This window comes from Euleptes europaea, chromosome 9, assembly GCF_029931775.1.
Source record: "Euleptes europaea isolate rEulEur1 chromosome 9, rEulEur1.hap1, whole genome shotgun sequence".
NCBI lineage: Eukaryota > Metazoa > Chordata > Lepidosauria > Squamata > Sphaerodactylidae > Euleptes > Euleptes europaea.
This window is the reverse complement of record NC_079320.1, coordinates 13,760,121-13,781,842: the sequence shown is the minus strand read 5'-3', so window position 1 is coordinate 13,781,842 and position 21,722 is coordinate 13,760,121. Positions and strand designations below refer to the sequence as shown.

The window sequence follows — 21,722 nt, the reverse complement described above, 5'->3', positions numbered from 1 at the left end:
CGATGTATTAAGACTTTGAAAATGTCTTCTCCTCTTCAGGGTTTCCCCAATAGATCAGTAATATTTAAACCATCTCTTATCATTCGTGGTGTGTGTGTGGGTGTTAAGAGCTAAGAGATCGCGGCTCAAATAAGTTCATGGATGAGGGCAAGGCTTTATGTCAGCCCCGGTTAACCGGGTTGCTCAGTGAAAATGACTCCGGTGGTAAGCATGCAAAAGAGGAGCGCGCTTCCAGCCCTACCCTAAAGCCGAGTTACGCCCTTCTGACGTCGCTGGAGTTACAAGGGTGTAACTCTGTTCGGGATCTGGCGGAGCAAGACCGCCGCGCAACCGGGTGCCTTTTAGAGCAGAGCGCAATCGACAGAAACTGAGCCGGAGTGGCTTGTCTGACCCGAAGGTCCAGCGGCGGGGAAAAGCTCCGCCGGTTGAGTTTCCTCCTGTCTTGCAGCAGTTTGAAGGCACAGAAGCCCCGGAGCGGTGCACGTGTGGAGGTTGTGGACATGAACTGGGAATCGGGACCTCCAATATTCTGTCTCTCTCTCTCCCCACCCCCATGTTCTTCTGATTCATCCGCAGGGTCTAATCCAGCAAAGCCCTCCCCTGTTTGGTCGGCGACCCCAAAGCGTCAGATCAGATTTTTACGAGTCTCCAAGATAACAAGGTGATGGCAGTAAACCTACCGGGAGGAGAGCGCCGGGGAGTTTCACCGGCGCCCCCGGCGTGTAGCCTCCGATCTTTACCAGGCAATCAGAGAGCCGCGATCATCACCCTGTTGAATATCTTCTCCCCGTCTCTTCTTCGCTTAGCCAAAGGCCTATATTTTCGTTAATGTTTCCAGAGTCGGAGAATTCAAGTAACAGAGAGGGAAGAAGCAGGCACCCTGGGGCGCTCTTTAGGACGGACGTTATCTCAGAAGGGGGAAAGAGTAAACACACTAAGGCCATTTATGCACAGGAGGTTTTGCCTCGGATTCGCCTCTCTCTAGATGCACGTTTCCCCCATCTGAATTCTCAAAACTCTGCATGGGGGCTTCTTTTGGAGTTCTGGGAATTGGGATGGGGGGGGGACGTGCATCTAGAGAGTGACAAATCCGAGGCAAAACCTCCCGTGCATAAATGGCATAAAACATTCTGGCACCATTTCCCCAAAGTAGCAGAAAAGCTTCTCCCCCCCACCTCCGCCAGAATGTCCCTGAAAGGGAGCGCGCCGGTTCCCGAAAGCCCAGAGGTTGCTCTCATTAGACTTTCAAATAGGGTTTTTGAGCTGGCTGGCTTGACTTTCCCCTTCCACCGGCCGCCTTGGAAAGAAAAGCTTCAAGAGCCGGCGAGTATTACCCATCCTTCTATATTCTAGGCAGCAGGTAAGATCTGCCGAAAATAAAGGCTAAGCAACGACCTGCTTCGCCGTTCGACCGAAGACCAATTCAGGGGCCGGCCCGGCCCGGGATTACGCCAATCTCGACCTCCCTCCGGACTGAAATCGACGCGGGTTGGAAAGGGCCGGATTCAGACGCGACGACCGCAGGGCAGGGCGCAAGGAGTCTTTTCCCGGGAAAGGCTGGAAATAATTGGGAAAGGGCGAGCTTCTGCCGTGCCCCTTCTGGAGGGCACAAATATTTGGAAGGGCTCGAACTGGCGATGGAGCCTCCCAAGAGCAGGGATTTGATTGTACAATACAGTTCAAGTATTTTCGTGACATCTTAAGGGAGACACGTGTGTTGGTTGGGGGCGGGGAAGGGTCGCCAAGTTGAAGAGGTCATAATAAGACTCCGTAAACGTGTGTGTGTGTGTGTGTGTAAATGTGACCAATCGCTTCCTTACTGGCCCAAATTGCTTTATCTGGGATTTCGTATTGTTTTTGTTAAAAAGCAGACTTTCTTGTGTCTGAGGCTGGCCCCAACTTTGAAACTATATGGGAGGTTTTCCCCATCCAAATTCTCAAAACTCAACAATAAGCCCCCATGCAGAGTTTGGAGAATTTGGATAAGGAAAATGTGCATCTAGAGAGCGGCCAACCCTCCCATGCATTGGAGATGTCTATCGCCCTGTTTATTCTGCGCAACGAAGTTTTGGGGGGGGGATATCTGGGGATCCTGGAGGAAAGGAGGGGGAGAAGAAGCAACAGGGCGCCCCCAAAGAGAGCATTTTTTGCTCACCCCTCCGCACTAACACGCAGTCGCCTGCGGCTGACCTACAGTGAATATTGGGTAAACTCAGTTATTTTGATGGGACCCCCCACCCCCTCCTGACAGCTTAAATAGGCTTTAAATAGGAGAATGGAATGAAAGTGAAAAGGCCGGCAGAGGGAAGGGGGGCGTGGCAGCATTCAAATGCGGGCAGGGAGGGTCTGGGGGCAAATCTATAGGTTTGTTTAAGGAGTAACCAATTCCCTTTCCTTGGGGATGTCCATATGGCGGTGCGTAAGGCTTGCGGAGGAGGGGTGGGACGCGGCTGGCTCCGAGAAGAAAAGAGCCTGCCTCTGCTTAGCAAACCTGAATTTTCTTTGTGGTCTCTCATCCAAATCCTAACCAGGGTCGATCCTGCTTAGCCTCTGAGAATGGGAGGGGCTGTGGCTCAGTGGTAGAGTATCTGCTTGGCATGCAGAAGGTGCCAGGTTCAATCCCCGGCATCTCCAGTTAAACGGACCAGGCAAGTAGGTGATGTGAAAGACCTCAGCCTGAGACCCTGGAGGGCCGCTGCCGGTCCGATAAGATAATACTGACTTTGATGGACCAATTCAGTAGAAGGCAGCTTCATGTGTTCATGTGGATGGGGAAAATGTGCATCTAGAGAGCGGCAAATCCAAGGCAAACCCTCCCATGCATAAATGGCAGAGTCTGCACTTTTAATTTACATATATCAAACATACGCGCCAGCGCACAAATCTAAAACGCGCGTCCATACATTCGCTTTACTTTTTGGCCATGTATGCACGGGAGGTTTTGCCTTGGGTTTGCCGCTCTCTAGATGCACATTTCCCCCCATCGCAATTCTCAAAACTCTGCATGGGGGGCTTATTTTTGAGTTTTGAGAATTCGGATGGGGAAACCTTGCATCCAGAGAGCGGCAAACCCAAGGCAAAACCTCCCCTGCATAGACTCGCTGCGCACAGATCGCGCCCCCCCCCCACTTCCCCGCCCCCCCCCATTGAAGGTTTCCTTTTCTGGTCCCTTTCCCTCCAGGTCTCCCCCCGCGTTGCAACTTCACGGGGTCCGGCGCTCAATATGCAAAGAGGAGCCTGGGCCAGCTCCGCCCCCGGGGGGGGGGAAGGGAGGGGGGGAGGCCCGGCCTTCAGCTCGGCTCTCTCTCCAGCGCCTCCCCCCCCCCCAAAAAAAAAGAAAGCAGGTCCTATAGGAAGCCGGAGCCGGGCTGGGTCCCTCCTCCCGCCGCCTGTTTATTGACGCCTCTCCAAAGTTCCCGTCTTGCCCCCTTTATAGCTTCAAGGAGACGGGGAGGGATGGAAATGTTTTATTACCTTTGAGGGGCCGGGTCTGAGCTGTCAGAGGGAGAGGGAGAAGGAGGGAGGGAGGGAAGACGCCGGCGGAGAAAGCCCGGCTAGCCAGATCCCCAGGAAGGGAAGGGGAGCGCGCAGGGAGAACAAACCAGCCCCGTCGAGCGGCCGGCGAGGCTCCAGGACCGACGGGCGAGAAGGGGAGCGACTCCGGACCTCGCTGCGTTTAGACGGCCAAGGGAGGCGCGTGGCTAGTCCCGGGAGAAGGCAGAGCTCCTTTGGAGGGGGCGGCGTCGAGGATCCGGACGGAGCGGTTTGCTCCTTCGGGCTGGGAAGACTTTCTGCCCGGGGCGAGGGGGGTCCACGCCGGCCGCGGAGGAGCGAAGCGGCGCGACGTCCCCCCGTCCAGGGACACCGGTCTGGAGCTGAGGATCTGGGCCCGAGACGGGGCTCCTCCGAGCGGCGGCGCGGAAACGGAGCGGGCTGCGAGGGGACGTCTCGTTTCCCGGGAAGGGGACCTGGGGGTGGGGGCTGGCTTGATTCCGCCCCCTCCCGTCGGCGGGGCCGGCCTCGACTTTTGGAAAGATCGCCGCGGTCTGCGTCCCCTCGGCGAGGCGGAGAAGAAAGGCAGAAAAGGAACTCCGGGGGCCTTTTTGCTGGCGTCCCATAAGAGGAAGACACCCCCCCACCCCCGTGTCCCACAATTAAAAGACTAAATCCCCATTCTCGGGGCATTTAATTGGGGTTGCATCCTTGCATCCCCCTCTCCCTCGCGCCCTTGGCTTCTGCAAAAAAGGGTCGCCCGATTCGAAAGGAGGCCTTCTCTCGGTATATCCCTAGGGGAAGCCACCCCCCCCAAAGCCCCCCTTTTCTGTAGCACCTGAAGGCTCAGCTCCTCCCTGGAGCCCTCCCAGATGCAGCCCTTTCCTGGGCGCGCCCCCCTTTCCGAGCACCCCCAAACGCTCCCTTTCTGCTGTGTTAGAAATCGCTGAACTTCGGAGGGTCCCGGCCAGAAGAGTCTCCGAGGCTCCATCCTAGATCAGAGGACCCCCCCCTTTTTTTCTTCTTCCGGGTATCCCGCAAAGTCTCCTGAACCGTTCGCCCCCTGCCATTTCCCAATCTCAGGGCTCCCTTTCTCTCCCCTCCTCTTCGGGACCTTGCCCTGCAGACTTACACCTAGGAAGTAACGCCCGCACTGTACACCCCTCCCCAGCAAAGGCATCCCACTTGAGGCCCCCCCTCCACTGCTCGCTCCCTTTCCCGCTTCCCTCCCTCCCCTTCCCCCCCGTCCCTTGCCCCCCAGCTCCGGATCCTGAGATCCTCCTAGCGCAGGGGGCTTTCCCGGCGCCCCCCCCCCACCCACCCTTGGAGCCCCGGGGATGCTGGCGGTGGGGCAGATGGATGGCACCCCCCGGCAGAGCGCCTTCCTGCTCAGCAGCCCGCCGCTGGCCGCCTTGCACAGCATGGCCGAGATGAAGACCCCCCTCTACCCGTCGGCGGGGTACCCCCTGCCGCCCCCCGCCGGGCCTTCCTCCCTGTCGTCGTCCTCCTCCTCTTCCTCGTCGGCCTCCGCCTCGCCCTCCCCTCCGCTGGGCTCCCCCCCGACGCCGGCGGGCCTCAAGCCCCCCAACGCGGGGGCCCTGTCGGCGCTGGGCTCCCCCCCGCCGCAGCTGTCGGCCGCCACCCCGCACGGCATCAACGACATCCTCAGCCGGCCGTCCATGCTCCCCGGCGCCGTCGTCTCGGCCGCCTCCGCCTCCTCGTCGTCCGCCTCGGCCTCTCCCGCCGCCGCCGCCGGCCTCCTGGCGGGCCTGCCCCGCTTCAGCAGCCTCAGCCCCCCGCCGCCTCCGCCGGGCCTCTACTTCAGCCCCAGCGCCGCCGCCGCCGTCGTGGGGCGCTACCCCAAGCCGCTGGCCGAGCTGCCCGGCAGGACCCCCATCTTCTGGCCGGGGGTCATGCAGAGCCCGCCCTGGAGGGACGCCCGGCTCGCCTGCACGCCGCGTGAGTACCGCCTGCCTCGCTTCTCCCCCCCCCACCCCGTAAGACCCCCTTTCAAGGGCCAGCTCCAAGTCCCCCCCCCCCCCCAAGAAACTTCGCTTAAGTCTCGGAGCTCCCGGCTAGGCTCGGTTCCGTCCAGGCGCACCGCCAACCTCGCCTCCTAAACACACACGAAACTGCCTTATCCTGAATCAGACCCCCGGTCCATCAGAGTCAGTATTGTCTACTCAGACCGGCAGCGGCTTTCCAGGGTCTCAGGCAAAGGTATTTCACATCGTCTACCTGCCTGGTCCCTTTAACTGGAGATCCCTGGGATCGAACCTGGGACGTTCTGCATGCCAAGCAGATGCTCTTCCACTAAGCCACGGCCCCTCCCCTATTAAAACCCCACAAGGGTTCTAAACCCTGCTTAGATTCCCCCACCATACTTGCTTAGATTCTCGGATAGCCATTTCCTCTCTCCCCAGCTCCTCTCGGTGGGCGCTACCACCCGCATATCATCATTTACCCATCGAGATATGCAAGCCCTCCATAATGGCAAAGAAGCCCTGCACCCCACCTCTGGAGACGGTGGAGAACCCCGGCAACCTCTCTGCCCCCTCAGTTGCCCCCCATATCTTCACTGGACACTGAGACCCACAATCTATCGCATCTCTCCCCCCCCCTTCCTCCTGGACCTGGATCCGCCACCGCGTCAGGGGACGCTGCACCCCCAGACCAAGGGGTCTCCCCGTTTGGCCCGGACCTCCCCCCAACACCCCACCCGCTGTCCAAAGGAAGCAGGGGACGCATCAGTCTCCATGCTTGGCCTGCCCAGAGGCAGAAGGCAAAATGAGGGCCATTATCGGTGCGCTCACGATCTGGTATCCCCTTCCGTGGGTTTCCCGGCCCCGCTTTCTTCACAGGGGCCTGCCCCCCAAACGGAAGAATGCTGAACTGTGGGGTGTCGGATGCCAACCAGATTCCTGCATATATTTTCATTTGTGGCATTTACTTTGAGAGGGGGGCTGGGAGAGGGGGGAAAGAAGGTTTTGCGTGACATTGAGATGTGTTCACTCTCTCCCCACCGGTGCTGCGTGCTTAGTGACTTCGAAAGCCCTTCCTTTGGTAACCTTCGTGTACTCGAAGGGACGCATGCTGGGGTATCGCAACCCCCCCTGTGTGTGCCCCCCCCGGACCTCCATTAACTCTTGAGGGGGGCATTTTGAAGATGCAATCTGGAGTAATTTTGAAGCTGCAATCTGCAATTCACTTGGGTGGAGAATAAGCACCCCCGCCCCTGGCCGCAGGAGCCCGGGAGCTTTTGGGCACGGTCGTTGGCTCCGACGGCTGTTCGCCCTCGGTCCTGTGTGTGTGTGTGTGTGTGTGTGTGTGTGTGTGTGTGTGTGTTGGGAGTCTTCTGCTAAGGCGCTGGACGTTTTCTGAGCCCCGTGTGCGATCGGTCTAAGTGCCGTTTTGCTGGCGGGCAGGCCCTTTCCGTCGAACTTTTCGATGCAAAGACAGGCTGCCCGTTTCCCGCGACGTTGGCTGCTTTTCCTCCGAGAGGCCAGCCCCCTGGGTTTTGCAACCTTGACGAAGGGATGTGGAAACAGACAGATCTCTGCCGCCTGGGCGAACGACTCCCGGGCTGCAATTGCAGGCAGAACTACTCGGGAGTAAAACAGAAGACGGAAGTCTAAATGGAGACCCGTCGGATGGGCTTCCCAGCGGTTCAGGGTCGCTCTGCCAGAGGGCTGCCGGTAGGTTTCCCTGGTTTTTTTTTCCGAAGAGAAACCCCGACTTCCATGTTATAAGGCATTTCGGCTGGACTCTTTAGAGGCGGGTCCGTGTAAATGGGCGAAATGTCAATTCGAAGCGAAGGGGACGGTTGTTGTGCGAAATATTTCCTGCAGCGTTGGACTCTTATTCTTTCAGCGCTGATTTTTAAGAGAATTTTTAAATTACAATATTTTAGACGTAGAAGGTGTTTTTAGTAACAACGACAAATTCTTATCTTCTTTCCTTCCTTGAGTTTTTTTCTTTCTTTCACAGTCACCACTTTTTACAAGAAAGGGAAGGAAGGGGGAGAGGAAGAGACCTGGTTTTTAATAATTCCTAGAAGAATCGTTCTAATTTAATTAATTTAATTCAGTAGGTTCTCAGGCGATAAAGAGGGTGCCCGAAGCGTTTTTACGCATGGAATATCCCAAGGTTGAGATCCGTTTCCCACGGGAGGTTTCTCTTTCTCCAAACAATTTTTAAAAGCCTGCTTGTTTGTGCCAGAGTCTCATTCACATAATTTTAAAAATTAAAAAAAAAACCCTCTTCTCTCTTTCCCCCTCTTCCTCCCCGCTCCTGTCCTCCAGACCAAGGCTCGATTTTGCTCGACAAAGACGGCAAGAGGAAACACACCCGGCCGACTTTCTCCGGCCAGCAGATTTTCGCCTTGGAAAAGACTTTTGAGCAAACCAAGTATTTGGCCGGACCGGAACGGGCCCGCCTGGCCTACTCGCTGGGCATGACCGAGAGCCAAGTCAAGGTGAGGGTGCCCCCCCCCCGCGGCTCGGCCTGGGTGGGTGGCGCGTTGGGGGTGCTCGTGTGAGCGCGGGCGCGGACGCGTGTCTATACGGGGAGAGAGGCCGCGGAAGCCGGAGCGAAAGGGAGCCGGCGCAGCTCCCAGGAATCGCTTCCCTCTCGCAGGGATCGCTGCCGCTTTTGCATGCCTTTTGGGAAGGGAAAGGGAGGGTCGGTTCCGAGGTTTAGATCATTCTGATATTCAGGAACAAATGATTCAAGACAAGCATATTTAATCTGGATTAATAATCGCCCTTGTTGGTGGCAGCTGTGTAGTTTTCAGTGTACAGAGGGGCTCACGGTAATAAAATCACCGGTCCAGAACTTAGATTCGGATTTTTTTATCTTCCGAATTAATAATAAGAACGACCACCTGTGCCTTCTCACCCCAAATTCGTTAAGGCTCTTATCCACCCTTACTTTGAAATATGTTCCATGCAAAAATTTAATTCTCCCCAGAAAAATATATTCAGGAGCGTGGCGTTCTTTGGGATGGCAGATCGAGCAAAGACTTCGGCCTAAGGGGTTTCAGAGTCGCTGGAAATGTAATGGAAAGGGGGTCGTCGGAGGAGCTCGAGCCAAAACTGCTAAAAAGCCGGTTTTCCTCCGGGGTTGGAATACACTAACCGATTGCAAAACAGGGGACGAAAAAGAGGCCGGCTGGAAATTGCACGTTAGTATCTGGAGGCCTCTCCTGAAGATATTTAGCGGCAAACAGAAAAGCTATTTATTTCTTTATTTCCAAGAGGCACATAGACCCGGATTTCACCCAGGCATCCGGGGACCCGAGTTAGCTCAAAGAAGCACGCATTTCTTTGCTTGGGCGGCTTGTAGATCAAATCAAGGAGCCCCGCTCTGTACCAGAGCATTGGCCATTTTGATCCTATAGTGATAATATTTAGGATTCTGACATTTGGGGCCGTGCAAAAGGAGTTTTTCCTATCAGCGGTGTGAGGCTGCAGCGCCCTCCGTTTAGGGTTCAAGGCGATCAAAGTCTGTGACGGTGGAATGAAATCTGACCTCTCTGGTCTGAGAACTACCGTCGGACTATGCAGGGGAGGTTTTGCCTTAGATTTGCCGCTCACTAGATGCACATTTCCCCCATCCAAATTCTCTCAAAACTCAAAAATAAGCCCCCATGCAGAGTTTTGAGAATTCCGATGGGGGGAAAATGTGCATCTAGAGAGTGGCAAATCCAGGGCAAAACCTCCCATGCATAAATGGTCAGTATACAGTGCGATTCCAACCCAAGTCAAAATATATTCCAACCTCCCTGGACTTGGACAGGAAAAACCCAAGCCGGGCTTCTGATCGACCAGACTTCAAAAAAAAGGCCATTTATGCATGGGAGGTGTCGCCTTGGATTTGCCACTCTCTATATGCACATTTCCCCCCCCTCCAAATTCTCAAAACTAAAAAATAAGCCCCCACACAGAGTTTTGAGAATTCATATGGGGAAAATGTGCATCTAGAGAGTGGCACTTGGGTCAGATCCGTCTCTCTCTCTCTCTCTCTCTCTCTCTCTCTCCCCTCCACCTTTTTTTACGCGCATGTCTGAAACCTCACAATAGCGTGAACTGAAGAGACCTTTTTCTGAATGGGACGAGAATGGAGTTAACAAGCATAAAAACAGATAAGGCGGCGCACAAAGGCCTCCCGCCGCCCTCGGATTTGTTGGTATCAATGGGGAACCAGCAGACCTGTCAAGGGGAGCGGTCGGGGGTTAGACGGGAGAAGCGGCTTATTCCCCCCTCCCCCAGGTCTTCCCCCCCCCCAAAGGGACAATTCTCCAGACGTCCTTTGGAACAAATGGACCCGCAGGTTGTGTGTGTTTGTGTGTGTGTGCAAAAGGGGGGGAGGGAGAGGAGGCTCGGTCTCTTCTTCCCGGAGTTATCTGGAGACCCTCATTTGTCACTGTAAATATGTCCAAAAGGCTGGGAATAAATTAGGGCAGCCTTGTTCCATAGAAACCAGAAGCCACCCACTTCTTGCAGGGGTGGGTGAGAAATATATATATGTGTGTGTGTGTGTGTATCTATGCATGGGAAACTTTGCCTTGGATTTGCCGTTCTCTAGATGCACATTTCCCCCCATCTGAATTCTCAAAACTCTGCATGGGGGCTTCTTGTTGAGTTTTGAGAATTTGGATGGGGAAAACGTGCATCTAGAGAGCAGCAAATCCAAGACAAAACCTCCTGTGAATAAACGGCCTAACAGAGGAGGAAAGGTTTATTGTGACTGGGGGGTTCTTCCTATTATTCATCATACTTGAACAGGACTGTCTAGTTAACTGGGTGACTTCTGATTATCACTATTATTGTTGTTATTCATTCAAAATGCAGGGTTTTTTTTGAAGGTCAGGAGATTTAACTCTTTCCCTAGAGCAGGGAGGGAAGTGTGAATCAGCTGCTGGGCAAACCCTGTTTTGACAGGGACAGGCTTTGACACAGAAATGGGGGGGGGTTTAGAAACCTGTAAAATTCCTTTGGTTTCAGTGAGAATTAAAAGGATTTTTTTCCTCCTGGATCGATCTTGTTTCGAATGTTCTGCATGGAGTGTAGCAGAAAGAGACACACTTAAATCTGCTGGGGGGGGGAGGCGAGCATCCCAATTCCTTACTCCGAAGTACACCTCGTTGTGCCCAGGTGGCTTTCCTCTAAAGTAAGGAGAAGTCACCTGTGTTTTTTACCCGGAGGCCAATTCCACTGACAGCAGGAAGGGGTTGATGTTCGATTTGATGTGCAGGCTTTAAATGAGTGCGGGACTTCACTTTTGCTTCGAAGAACCTTGAAACACCACATTTCTCAGGATCGGGACCCTTGGCTTTGGAAGGGAGCCCGGTTGAGTTGAATGGAAATCCCATTGAGATGGTTTGCCTAAGATTGGGGAGGGGTTTTTTTTACATTAATAATGGAGAAGTACTTCAGCCTGAAAAGTAGAACAAACGCCCTCCCAAATTATAAAATAGAAGAAGAAATCAGCCTGAAAAATGAAAGGGGGGCTGGGAGAGCCGGCCTAGGTCTGCTTGCCTCCAACTTGTCTCCAAATCTTTCCCCTCTCTCTTAGAAGCACGTGGCTTTCACTCTGAATCACACTGAAGCCTAGCAATAACCAATGGGGGGGGGTTTGTACTTATTTGCATGGCACAGATGGGGGGTCAAGCTTGATGCAGGCTGTTTTTAATGTCTGGATTAAAGCAGGTCAGGGTGATGAGAGGCAGCAGGAACGTAGATAAAGGAGAGAAGGAGGAAATGCAGAATGGAGAAGAAAAATAAGGCCATATTAGGAATAAGTATTTGAGCTGCGGTCCTTTCTACTGCATGGATGCTTAAACCGATGGGACTGAAGCAAAATAACTTTGTATAGGGTGGAAGAAATTAAGACGTTAGTGTGTGTGTAGGACAAAATCCAATTTACATGTTGTCATTGCTATATGCCAATAAAGGCTTGTGTTGTGTGTTGTGTGTTGTGTGTGTATGTTATCACTGGGCACCACCTAAGCAAAGTTTAGCCTTTGAATGCCATTTGAATGCCATTGGTTTCCCTAAAAGAGAGCTAAACAAAATAGATAGGGCTGCAATTGAAATGCATGGTGTTTAAAAGTGCTTAAAAGCTGGATGGTTGCCATGATTATTTTAAACAGGATGGCCACGGAACTGGTTCTTTTCTGTATAACAGGAAATCAGGTCTCTGCCCCAAGGAACATACAGACTTAAAGTTTAAAGGAGAGACAGCCCAGGAAGGGAAAGGATGGGGGAATGGGAATAAATACAGCCGAGTTTAGGGTGAAGTCTGAGGTTCAAAGCCAAGAAATTACCACAACACCAACAAACATTCCAACGAACCCTGTAGCTTATAACAGAGTACAACAAGCCCTCAAATCATTTTATGTGATCAGTGCTTTAAAACTCAGCCTTTGATCCTTAGTCCTGATAGGCAAACATTTTCTTTCTTAAAACGAAATGTGTTTTCTGAATGCTGTGCTTTGTTTGAAGAGACAGCACCTCTGGTGCAAGGTAGCGACAATACCACAAAGTCCATGCATGTTCCTAGTCCACAGTGCTAATAAGTAAGTGGATGGTTGAAACTCTGTGCTGTATAACATTATTATTGTTATTATTATTATTATTGATGATGATGATAAGAAATAGCAATCACTTGAGCTAATGTAACATTAATGGCATTCATACAGTGATGGATTTAAGATTTTACTAGCACTGTCAATTATTTGTTTGCATTTTTATAAGATCTGTTATAGCAGACATGTGAAGCAGGATGCATAGAACTTTATCCCATAGTAAATAAATAACACTGAGATATAGATACAGGCAAACAGTCAATTAATGAACAATGTATAAAAGGATATTAATGATGAGGCAGACTGATTAAGTCGGCTCAAGGCAGTGATATATATGCCCAGTCCTAACTTATGTGGAGTGAAATCCCATTGATCCCAGTGGGAGTCACTTCCCTGTGTTCAAAGTAGGCAGCTGAGCTCTAGATGGGAATGCACATCCCTTTACACATCAAAAGACATCCGTCCCATTTAGGGGGGCTCACATGCACGATGTCAGTGGGGGGACACCAAGAGATGCAGGGCATCAGTGATGCACATGGATCTGTTTAGAGTTGCAATTTAAATTTTCAGACTGAGGGTCCCTTGTAGCAAAGCTGTCGCTATAACAGGAGAACAGTAGCTTCATTGGTGATAATCACATGGGTCACTTTTACTGTGTGATTAGAGGTGCCTCTAATTCGCTTCATTTCATTTTCCATTGTTTTTATGCAATGTTCCAGCACAGGCCCAAAGTAGTTGGGGAGGGGCCATGGCTCAGTGGTAGAGCATCTGCTTGGCATGCAGAAGGTCCCAGGTTTGATCCCCAGCATCTTCGGAACCAGGCAAGTAGGTGATGTGAAAGACCCCTGCCTGAGACCCTGGAGAGCTGCTGCCAGTCTGAGTAGACAATGCTGACTTTGATGGACCCAGGGTCTGATTCAGTATAAGGCAGCTTCATGTGTTCATGTGTAGTACAAAAATTCCTGTCTCCATAACATGAATACCACAATGCCATATGCTAAAGTGTCTCTAATAGTAATATTAAGAAGTATGTTGGGGTAAGCTAATTTGTGGCACGGCTATTGGTGCTATCTCCTAGAATATCTCAGTATTTTTGTCACTTAAAAAAACTGCAATGATAATGATGTTAACAACTGTTTATGGGATGGTGTTGCTGACTTCATAGGAGTAAGGTTGTCAGGAAGTTTATATTGTGCTGAATCTTCAGTTTAAGACTCCTGAGTTCTTGCCATGATTTTTTAAATTTTTATTTCATCTGTTTCATTTATACCTAGCCCTTCTCCCTAATGGAGGCCCAAATTACATCATTCTCTTTTCCTCCATTTTATATGCACAACAGCCCTGCAAGGCAGGTTAGGCAGTGACTGTGTGGCTGGCCCAAGGTCACCCAGCAAGTTTCATGGCAGAGTGGGGATTTGAACTTGGGTCTCCCAGATCCTAATCCAGCCACCACACCATGCCAGCTCCTGATAGCATTCTCCTGTAATGAAAACCTCTGCTTCAGTGTGGATGCTACTTGCAGACAGAGAGATGATGCCTCCTGGACTCTTCCAAAGCACCCAAAGAGGTGTAGGATAGCAGGATTAGCTCTTTGCTTTGGAAAAGAAGGAAGTGGGCACCGGAAAGCACATTGGCAGGCACAATGTTGGGGATCCCTGGCCTAACCAGTTACCAAATAGACACAGAAATAATTTTCGTTGAACACTTTATTAGGTAGACTATCTTTGGAATAATAATGATGATGGTGATGGTGATGATGATAGAAGAAGAAGAAAAGTTGGTTTTTATATGCTGTCTTTATCACTTAAGGAAGAATCAAACCAGCTTACAATCACCTTCCCTTCCCCTCCCCACAGCAGACACCCTGTGAAGTAGGTGCTGAGAGAGCTGTGACTAGCCCAAGGTCACCCAGCTGGCTTGTGGAGGAGCGGGGAAACAAATCCAGTTCACCAGATTAGACTCCGCCGCTCATGTGGAGGAGTGGGGAATCAAACCCGGTTCTCCAGATCAGAGTCCACCGCTCCAAACCACCGCTCTTGTTTTAATTTGCTGCACAACAAATAGGTGGTACATTTCAAATCAAACAACTATAATAAATTATTCTAACCAGTTGACTGACCAAACACTCCTGTACAAAGGGAATACTAGCTAGTCAGTGATCATAATAACATGATCAATAACTGTGGACTACAAACATTGCTGTTAATGTTGCTGCAATAGTAACTTTATAGTTGCTAAGAGGGCAATCTTATCTGGGTCTGTTCAGAATAATTGAAATATCCAGGCGACGTTCATGATTTAATAACAGTTGTCAGGCAAGTGGATAGTCATTGTGTGCGACTCCTGATCAACTGAAAAAGTTTTTTTTTTAAAAATTATATTTGTAATTTGTCTTAGGTCCCAATGAAGGCAGACTTATAAATAGCAAGACCCTCTCTGAGCCTGGCTTGCTGGGAATGAGGGTGGGCTAGAAATGTGAAGAATAAAATAAATAAAGAGCAACAACAAATATGATGGTGATGATGAAGATGACTTTTTTTTTGCCATCAAGTGGCAACAAGAACAAGGGGTACAGAGTACCAGAGTTCTAAAAAAATAATTGTAGAAGTATTAAAAAATACCAAAAGGTGTATATATAATTTATTGTGCCCAAAAGATAGGCCCATTGTATCGGGTTTCAATTCTATTTTGGAGCCGTTAGTAAAATATTGGGATTATTTTCCTTGCCCATTTGTCTCTGTTTATGAGAACATATCTTAAGGACATGGCTAAGCCAGCGTGGTGTAGTGGTTAAGAGCGGTGGTTTGGAACGGTGGACTCTGATCTGGAGAACTGGGTTTGAGTGGCGGACACTCATCTGGTGAACTGGATTTGTTTCCCCACTCCTACACATGAAGCCAGCTGGGTGACCTTGGGCTAGTCTCTCAGCCCCACCTACCTCACAGGGTATCTGTTGTGGGGAGGGGAAGGGAAGGTGATTGTAAGCCAGTTTGAGTCTCCTTTGAGTGGTAGAGAAAGTCAGCATGTAAAAACCAATTCTTCTGCTGCTGCTGCTAACTTTATTCTTAAAGTGGAGGATATGCTATTTGCTGATCAATATGTTTTGGCCACAATGGTTGTGGCATCCTTATATACTAATACATCATATGCAGAGGCCACTGCAGTTGCCAAATTATATTTACAAAAGAGGAATGAACATCTCCCTCCTACTTATCTTTTGATTCTTTTTGTTGTGAGAACTTCTCCAGCTTTTTATAGAATTGCCATATTGAAGTTGTATATGATATCTGTATTGCAATTGCTATTTACTGTAACAGGCTTGTAAATCTTTTGATAGTGTCCCTGTTCGTTGCCATTTTTGATTTGTGGGCATGTTATGATACAACCCTCTCCTTTTGTAATTACAGTAACAACCTCTTGTCTTTTCCATTACATTTTGCAATTTTTGAATTATATATGCAGCTTTTGGTATTTTTTGGATGCTTCTACAATTGTTTTTAGACCTCTGGTACTCTGTACCCCTTTTTCTTGTCGTTCAGAGGTTTCCTTTCTCCTTTTTTTGACTTCTGGCAATCCCTGGTGGGGTTTTCAAGGCAAGAGATGTTCAGAGGTGGTTCGCCACTGCCTGCCTCTGCTTAGCAAACCTGAATTTTCTTTGTGGTCTCTCATCCAAATCCTAACCAGGGTCGATCCTGCTTAGCCTCTGAGAATGGGAGGGGCTGTGGCTCAGTGGTAGAGTATCTGCTTGGCATGCAGAAGGTCCCAGGTTCAATCCCCAGCATCTCCAGTTAAAGGGACTAAGCGAGTAGGTGATGGGAAAGACCTCTACCTGAGACCCTGGAGAGCAGCTGCCTGTCAGAGTAGACGATACTGACTTTGATAGATTGAGGGTCTGTTCATGTGTTCAAGTGTTCATGTGTTCAAGGGCTCTAGCCTGGGCTATGCAGGTCAGGGCAAGATGACTACTACTTGGTGTGAAAGTGTGGGAAGTGTTCTCTATGGAAAGTGTCCTTAGGATGGCATTGATGTGTGTGTGTTTTTTTAAAGAGGGCTTTGGTTTAGCTGTCTTCACCCAAGGGCACAATTCATCTGAAAGTGTTTCTGCACCAGCCAAACAAGAAATAAATGGAAGCCGAGCAATTCCCAGCTCCCATTTCTTTCGATAAGGCTTGCATTTGGGGGGCTTCTCAATGGATGAGGCACTAACTATTCAGTCTCAGGCACTACTCGAGGAATCAAGTCCTCTTAATTTCAGACAGAAGACTCCCAAACAAGTTGAGGGTCCAGGGTTTTTAAAAAAAATATATTTTTACATGATAGGATGCAGAAAAAAGAAAGGGGGAGGAAAAAAAAGAGAAACAGGATATATCCAAGGTGTGTCAATGACCGAGCTTTTGGATAATTTACAGTTTCATCACTTTGTCAGATGACCTAGGCAATTGAAACATTAAAACAATTCTTTAAATATTCTCTAAATCATTTCTAATTTAACAAACTTGGTAATTATTCTCTAGAGAGTGTTTTAAGCACTGGAGTAATAATCGTATAAAGGTTGTCATAACATCTCAGGTTTTGATGGAATGAAAACCCGAAGGCAGTGGCTAGGAGAAGTGGTAGGTAGCCATGCTGTATTTATAATGTCTAGCATCACCACATATACATCATAGAATCGTAGAGTTGTAAGGGGCCATACAGGCCATCTAGTCCCCTGCTTAATACGCGATCAGCCTATAGCACCCCTGACAAGTCCAGCCTCTGCTTAAAGACTGCCAGTGAGGGGAGCTCACCACCTCCCTAGGAAGCTGATACATGTCTTTCCCTCCAGATTTCTTAATCTGGGATAACAACCATTCCAGGGTTAATTGACCAAATATGGTCCAACCACAAACACTGAGCAAATAAAACCCATACTTACGAACTGAGCTAGGGTGCTGAGGAACAATGTAGACATATTTTCAAATTAGAAATAATATTTAATATCAGAAGATGAATGTCTGTTTTCTTTTTCTTTCAAGCTTTCAAGCCAGCATGGTGTAGTGGTTAAGAGCGGTGGTTTGGAATGGTGGACTCTGATCTGGAGAACTTTGATTCCCCCACTCCTCCACATGAGCAGCAGACGCTAATCTGGTGAACTGGATTTGTTTCCCTGCTCCTACACATGAAGCCAGCTGGGTGACCTTGGGCTTGTCACGGTTCTCTTAGACCTTTCTCAGCCCACCTACCTCACAGGGTGTCTGTTGCGAGGAGGGGAAGGGAAGGTGATTGTAAGCCAGTTTGATTCTCCCTTAAGTGGTAGAGAAAGTCAGCATATAAAAACCAAATCTTCTTCTTCTTCTTCAGACAACGTAGTGCAATGGTTAGAGTGTTGGACTAGGATCTGGGAGGTCCAGGACTGAATTCCTACTTTACCATGGAAGCTTGCTGTGTATCCTTGGGCCAGCCTTACACTCTCAGCCTAGCCTACCTCACAGGGTTGTTGTGAAGATAAAATGGAGGGGAGGAGAACGCTGACAGCTGCTCTGGGTCCCCATGGGGGAGGAAGGTGGGGAATAAATGAAGTAAATAAAGTAAATAACCCATGTCAAAGAAGCTAAGTGAAAAGGCCTGTGTGCAGAAAACTATATAGGCCTTTTAGTTTGTTTAAAATATTTATATGCCTTCCTTTCTCCTGAGCATATTTATTATAAGACTGGTTCAAATAATGATTTTTTTCTCCACTTTTTCCCAATCAGTATTGGTTACTGTACTATATTTTTGCAGGCACATTCTTGTGGATGAATTAAAAGGCAGTTAAAATGACATGGAGCAGGGGGTCACTGGGTGTGGGGGTGTGAGGCGACGGTAGTTGTGAATTTCCTGCATTGTGCAATGGGTCGTTCTAGAGTATTGTGGAACTCCCTGCCTCAGGATATGGTGATGGAAGATTGGAAGGTTTTAAGAGGGGAACGGACATGTACATGGAGGAGAGGGCTATTCATGGCTACTAGTCGAAATGGATACTAGCCATGACTCATACCTATTCTCTCCAGGGTCAGAGGACCATTCCTATTATATTAGGTGCTGTGGAACCAGCAGAATAATGCTGCTGCAGTTGTCTTGTGGGCTTCCTAGAGGCACCTGGTTGGCTGCTGTGTGAACAGACTGCTGGACTTAATGGGCCTGGGTCTGATCCAGCAGGGCTTTTCTTATGTTCTCATGACCCTGGTGGTCCCTTCCAACTCTATGATTCTACGACCTCACTGATTCCTTCTGATCGGTCATTGGCTGGCCCCCGGCCAATCACAAAGCAGCAAAAGTAGAGCGCCCCAGGCTGTGCTAAAGGGGAACCCTCTCCCCCAGCCAATGACCTCACCTCATGCCCCCCCCCCGCTACCCTGCTCTGTATGCATGCAAGGAGCCATTGCTCCCTTTGCTCTCTATACGTGCACAGTAGCAGCAGGTCCTTCCAAAAAGCAGCAAAAAAGACTGGTAAAGGGGCCCTGTGGCGCAGAGTGGTAAGCTGCAGTACTGCAGTCCAAGCTCTGCTCACGACCTGAGTTTGATCCTGAGGAAGTTGGTTTCAGGTAGCTGGTTTAAGGTTGACTCAGCCTTCCATCCTTCCGAGGTCGGTAAAATGAGTACCCAGCTTGCTGGGAGTAAAGGGAAGATGACTGAGGAAGGCACTGGCAAATCACCCCGTAAAACAAAGTCTGCCTACTAAATGACCTGGTGCTTGCACAGGGGACCTTTACCTTTACCTAGGGGCTTGCAGCTCAACAAGGACTCTGTGCCCCACCTGAGGGTCCTGACCCATAGTTCGAAGACTTCTGTGCAAGATCACGTCATTCCCTTCACCCCTTGTGTCCACCAGCTCCTAATATTACTGTCATGATGTGGAAACTTTTATCTTTATAGTGTCCAGGAAAAATTAAACTGGGGATGCTAATCTGGAGAACTAGGTTTGATTCCCCACTCCTCCACATGAGTGGCAGAGGCTAATCTGCTGATTTGTTTCCCCACTCCTACACACCAGTTGGGTGACCTTGGGCAAGTCACAGCTCTCGCAGCCCCACCTAACTCACAAGGTGCCTGTTGTGGGGAGAGGAAGGGAAGGTGATTGTAAGCGGGTTTCATTGTCCTTAAAAGGCAGAGAAAAGCAGGGTATAAAAACTAACTTCGTCCGCTGCAGAAACCAAATCTCAGCTTCTTGAGTATTTTATATATTTGTATCAGAGAGAGGTTAGCAAACTCACTAAAGTTACACCATGTACGCACAGGAGGCTTTGCTGGTTTCTAGATTCACATTTCCCCCATCCGAATTCTCAAAACTCCGCACGGGGGCTTATTGTTGAGTTTTGAGAATTTGGTTGGGGAAAACGTGCATCCGAAGAACAGCAAATCCAAGGCAAAACCTCCCCTGCATAATTGGCCTTGGGAGGGAAAGATAAGATTGTAAGTCGGTTTGATTCTTAAGTGGGTCGCCGTGTTAGTCTGTCTGCAGTAGTAGAAAAGGCAAGAGTCCAGTAGCACCTTAAAGACTAACAAAAATATTTTCTGGCAGGGTATGAGCTTTCTTGAGCCACAAATCTGGTATCTGAAGAAGTGAGCTGTGGCTCACGAAAGCTCATACCCCGCCAGAAAATATCTTTGTTAGGCTTTAAGGTGCTACTGGACTCTTGCCCTTTTCTACTAGCTGTATCTGAAGAAGTGAGCTGTGGCTCACGAAAGCTCATAACCCTACCAGAAAATATTCTTGTGAGTCTTTAAGGTGCTACTGGACTCTTGCCCTTTTCTACTAGCTGCATCTGAAGAAGTGAGCTGTGGCTCACGAAAGCTCATACCCCACCAGAAAATATTTTTGTTAGGCTTTAAGGTGCTACCGGACTCTTGCCCTTTTCTACTAGCTGCATCTGAAGAAGTGAGCGGTGGCTCACGAAAGCTCATACCCCGCCAGAAAATATCTTTGTTAGTCTTTAAGGTGCTACTGGACTCTTGCCCTTTTCTACTAGCTGTATCTGAAGAAGTGAGCGGTGGCTCAGGAAAGCTCATACCCCGCCAGAAAATATCTTTGTTAGGCTTTAAGGTGCTACCGGACTCTTGCCCTTTTCTACTAGCTGCATCTGAAGAAGTGAGCTGTGGCTCACGAAAGCTCATACCCCGCCAGAAAATATCTTTGTTAGGCTTTAAGGTGCTACCGGACTCTTGCCCTTTTCTACTAGCTGCATCTGAAGAAGTGAGCTGTGGCTCACGAAAGCTCATACCCCACCAGAAAATATCTTTGTTAGGCTTTAAGGTGCTACCAGACTCTTGCCCTTTTCTATTAGCTGCATCTGAAGAAGTGAGCTGTGGCTCACGAAAGCTCATAACCCTACCAGAAAATATTCTTGTGAGTCTTTAAGGTGCTACTGGACTCTTGCCCTTTTCTACTAGCTGCATCTGAAGAAGTGAGCTGTGGCTCACGAAAGCTCATACCCCACCAGAAAATATTTTTGTTAGGCTTTAAGGTGCTACTGGACTCTTGCCCTTTTCTACTGATTCTTTAGTGGTAGAGAAAGTTGGCATACAAAAGGCAACTCTTCTTCTTCTTCTCCTCCTCCTCCTCCCTTTCTCCCGCCCCTCTCCCAGGTGTGGTTCCAGAACCGCCGGACCAAGTGGCGCAAGAAGCACGCGGCCGAGATGGCGACGGCCAAGAAGAAGCAGGACTCGGAGACGGAGCGCCTGAAGGGGGCCTCGGAGAACGAGGAGGAGGACGACGACTACAACAAGCCCCTCGACCCCAACTCGGACGACGAGAAGATCACGCAGCTGCTGCAGAAGCACAAGAGCGGCGCGGCCGGCGGCGCCAGCCAGCTCCTGCTCCACACGTCGGAGACCGACGGCTCCTCCTAGACGGCCGCCCGGACCGCGGAGGCGAGGCGGGGGGGGGGAGAGGCGGGGGCCGCCCCGCTCGGACACGTGTACAGATCTATTTTTCTACGTAGCCCCAGCCTGGGTTCAGAGCCCCGGGGACTCTTCGACGGCGCCGCCGGCCCGGGACTGCTGCGAGGGGGGCTTGGGCGGACCCCCCATCCGGATCCCCCCATCCGACAGACTCGGAGCCTCTCGCCCCCCCCCTCGCTTGCACATGCAGGCGGATTCCCCGGACTGTGAATTATTTGACGTGTAAAATGTACCCCCGGGGGTGGGTTTGCGTGCAGCGGGCGTGACTTCGTCGGGTTTCCTTTCCCTGACTTTGCCCTGCGGCTCGCGGAAAGTAGCTTTGACATTCTTCTACTTTGGTTGCAGTAGTGGGATTTGGGGCGGACCGTCGGGCGTATTTCTTCCTTTTGAACAGACCATCTCTCTCTCTCTCTCTCTCTCTCTTTCTCTCTCTCTCTCTCACACACACACACACACACATCATTGCCCCAATTTGTACTGAATAAAGAAAACCAGGGGGAAATGGGCAAAAAGAAGTGACACCTCGAGCCAACTTTTGTGGCTGAAAGCTTTGGGGTTACACAAGAATCTCGCGCAGTGAAGAAGCGTGCGGTGTCACTCCAAAATTTACATAGCCCCCCCCCCCCAAATTTAAACTTGCAGTTGGGTGTCCGCGGCCCCAGCAATAGTTACTCGCAGGTCCCTTCCCTGGGAATCGAACGGACCCGCTCCTATGTAGACACGA

At 50.1% G+C, this 21,722-nt stretch overlaps 1 protein-coding gene across 1 annotated transcript; it reads left to right on the top strand.

Moving 5' to 3' along the window:
- The first annotated feature begins 4,829 nt into the window (after positions 1–4,829).
- Positions 4,830–20,947, top strand: NKX6-1 (NK6 homeobox 1). The gene is made up of 3 exons (XM_056855817.1): positions 4,830–5,451; positions 7,794–7,966; positions 20,684–20,947. The coding sequence occupies exons 1-3, from the start codon at positions 4,830–4,832 to the stop codon at positions 20,945–20,947; spliced, it is 1,059 nt and encodes a 352-aa protein (XP_056711795.1).
- The last annotated feature ends 775 nt before the right edge of the window (positions 20,948–21,722 follow it).

What these genes read in the sequence shown, in the direction of transcription:
- NKX6-1 (XM_056855817.1), top strand. Translation starts at nt 4,830, where the DNA reads ATGCTGGCGGTGGGGCAGATGGATGGCACCCCCCGGCAGAGCGCCTTC. An exon ending in CCGGCTCGCCTGCACGCCGC is followed by an intron (nt 5,452 to 7,793) that starts GTGAGTACCGCC and finishes CCTGTCCTCCAG; the next exon opens with ACCAAGGCTCGATTTTGCTC. An exon ending in TGACCGAGAGCCAAGTCAAG is followed by an intron (nt 7,967 to 20,683) that starts GTGAGGGTGCCC and finishes CCCCTCTCCCAG; the next exon opens with GTGTGGTTCCAGAACCGCCG.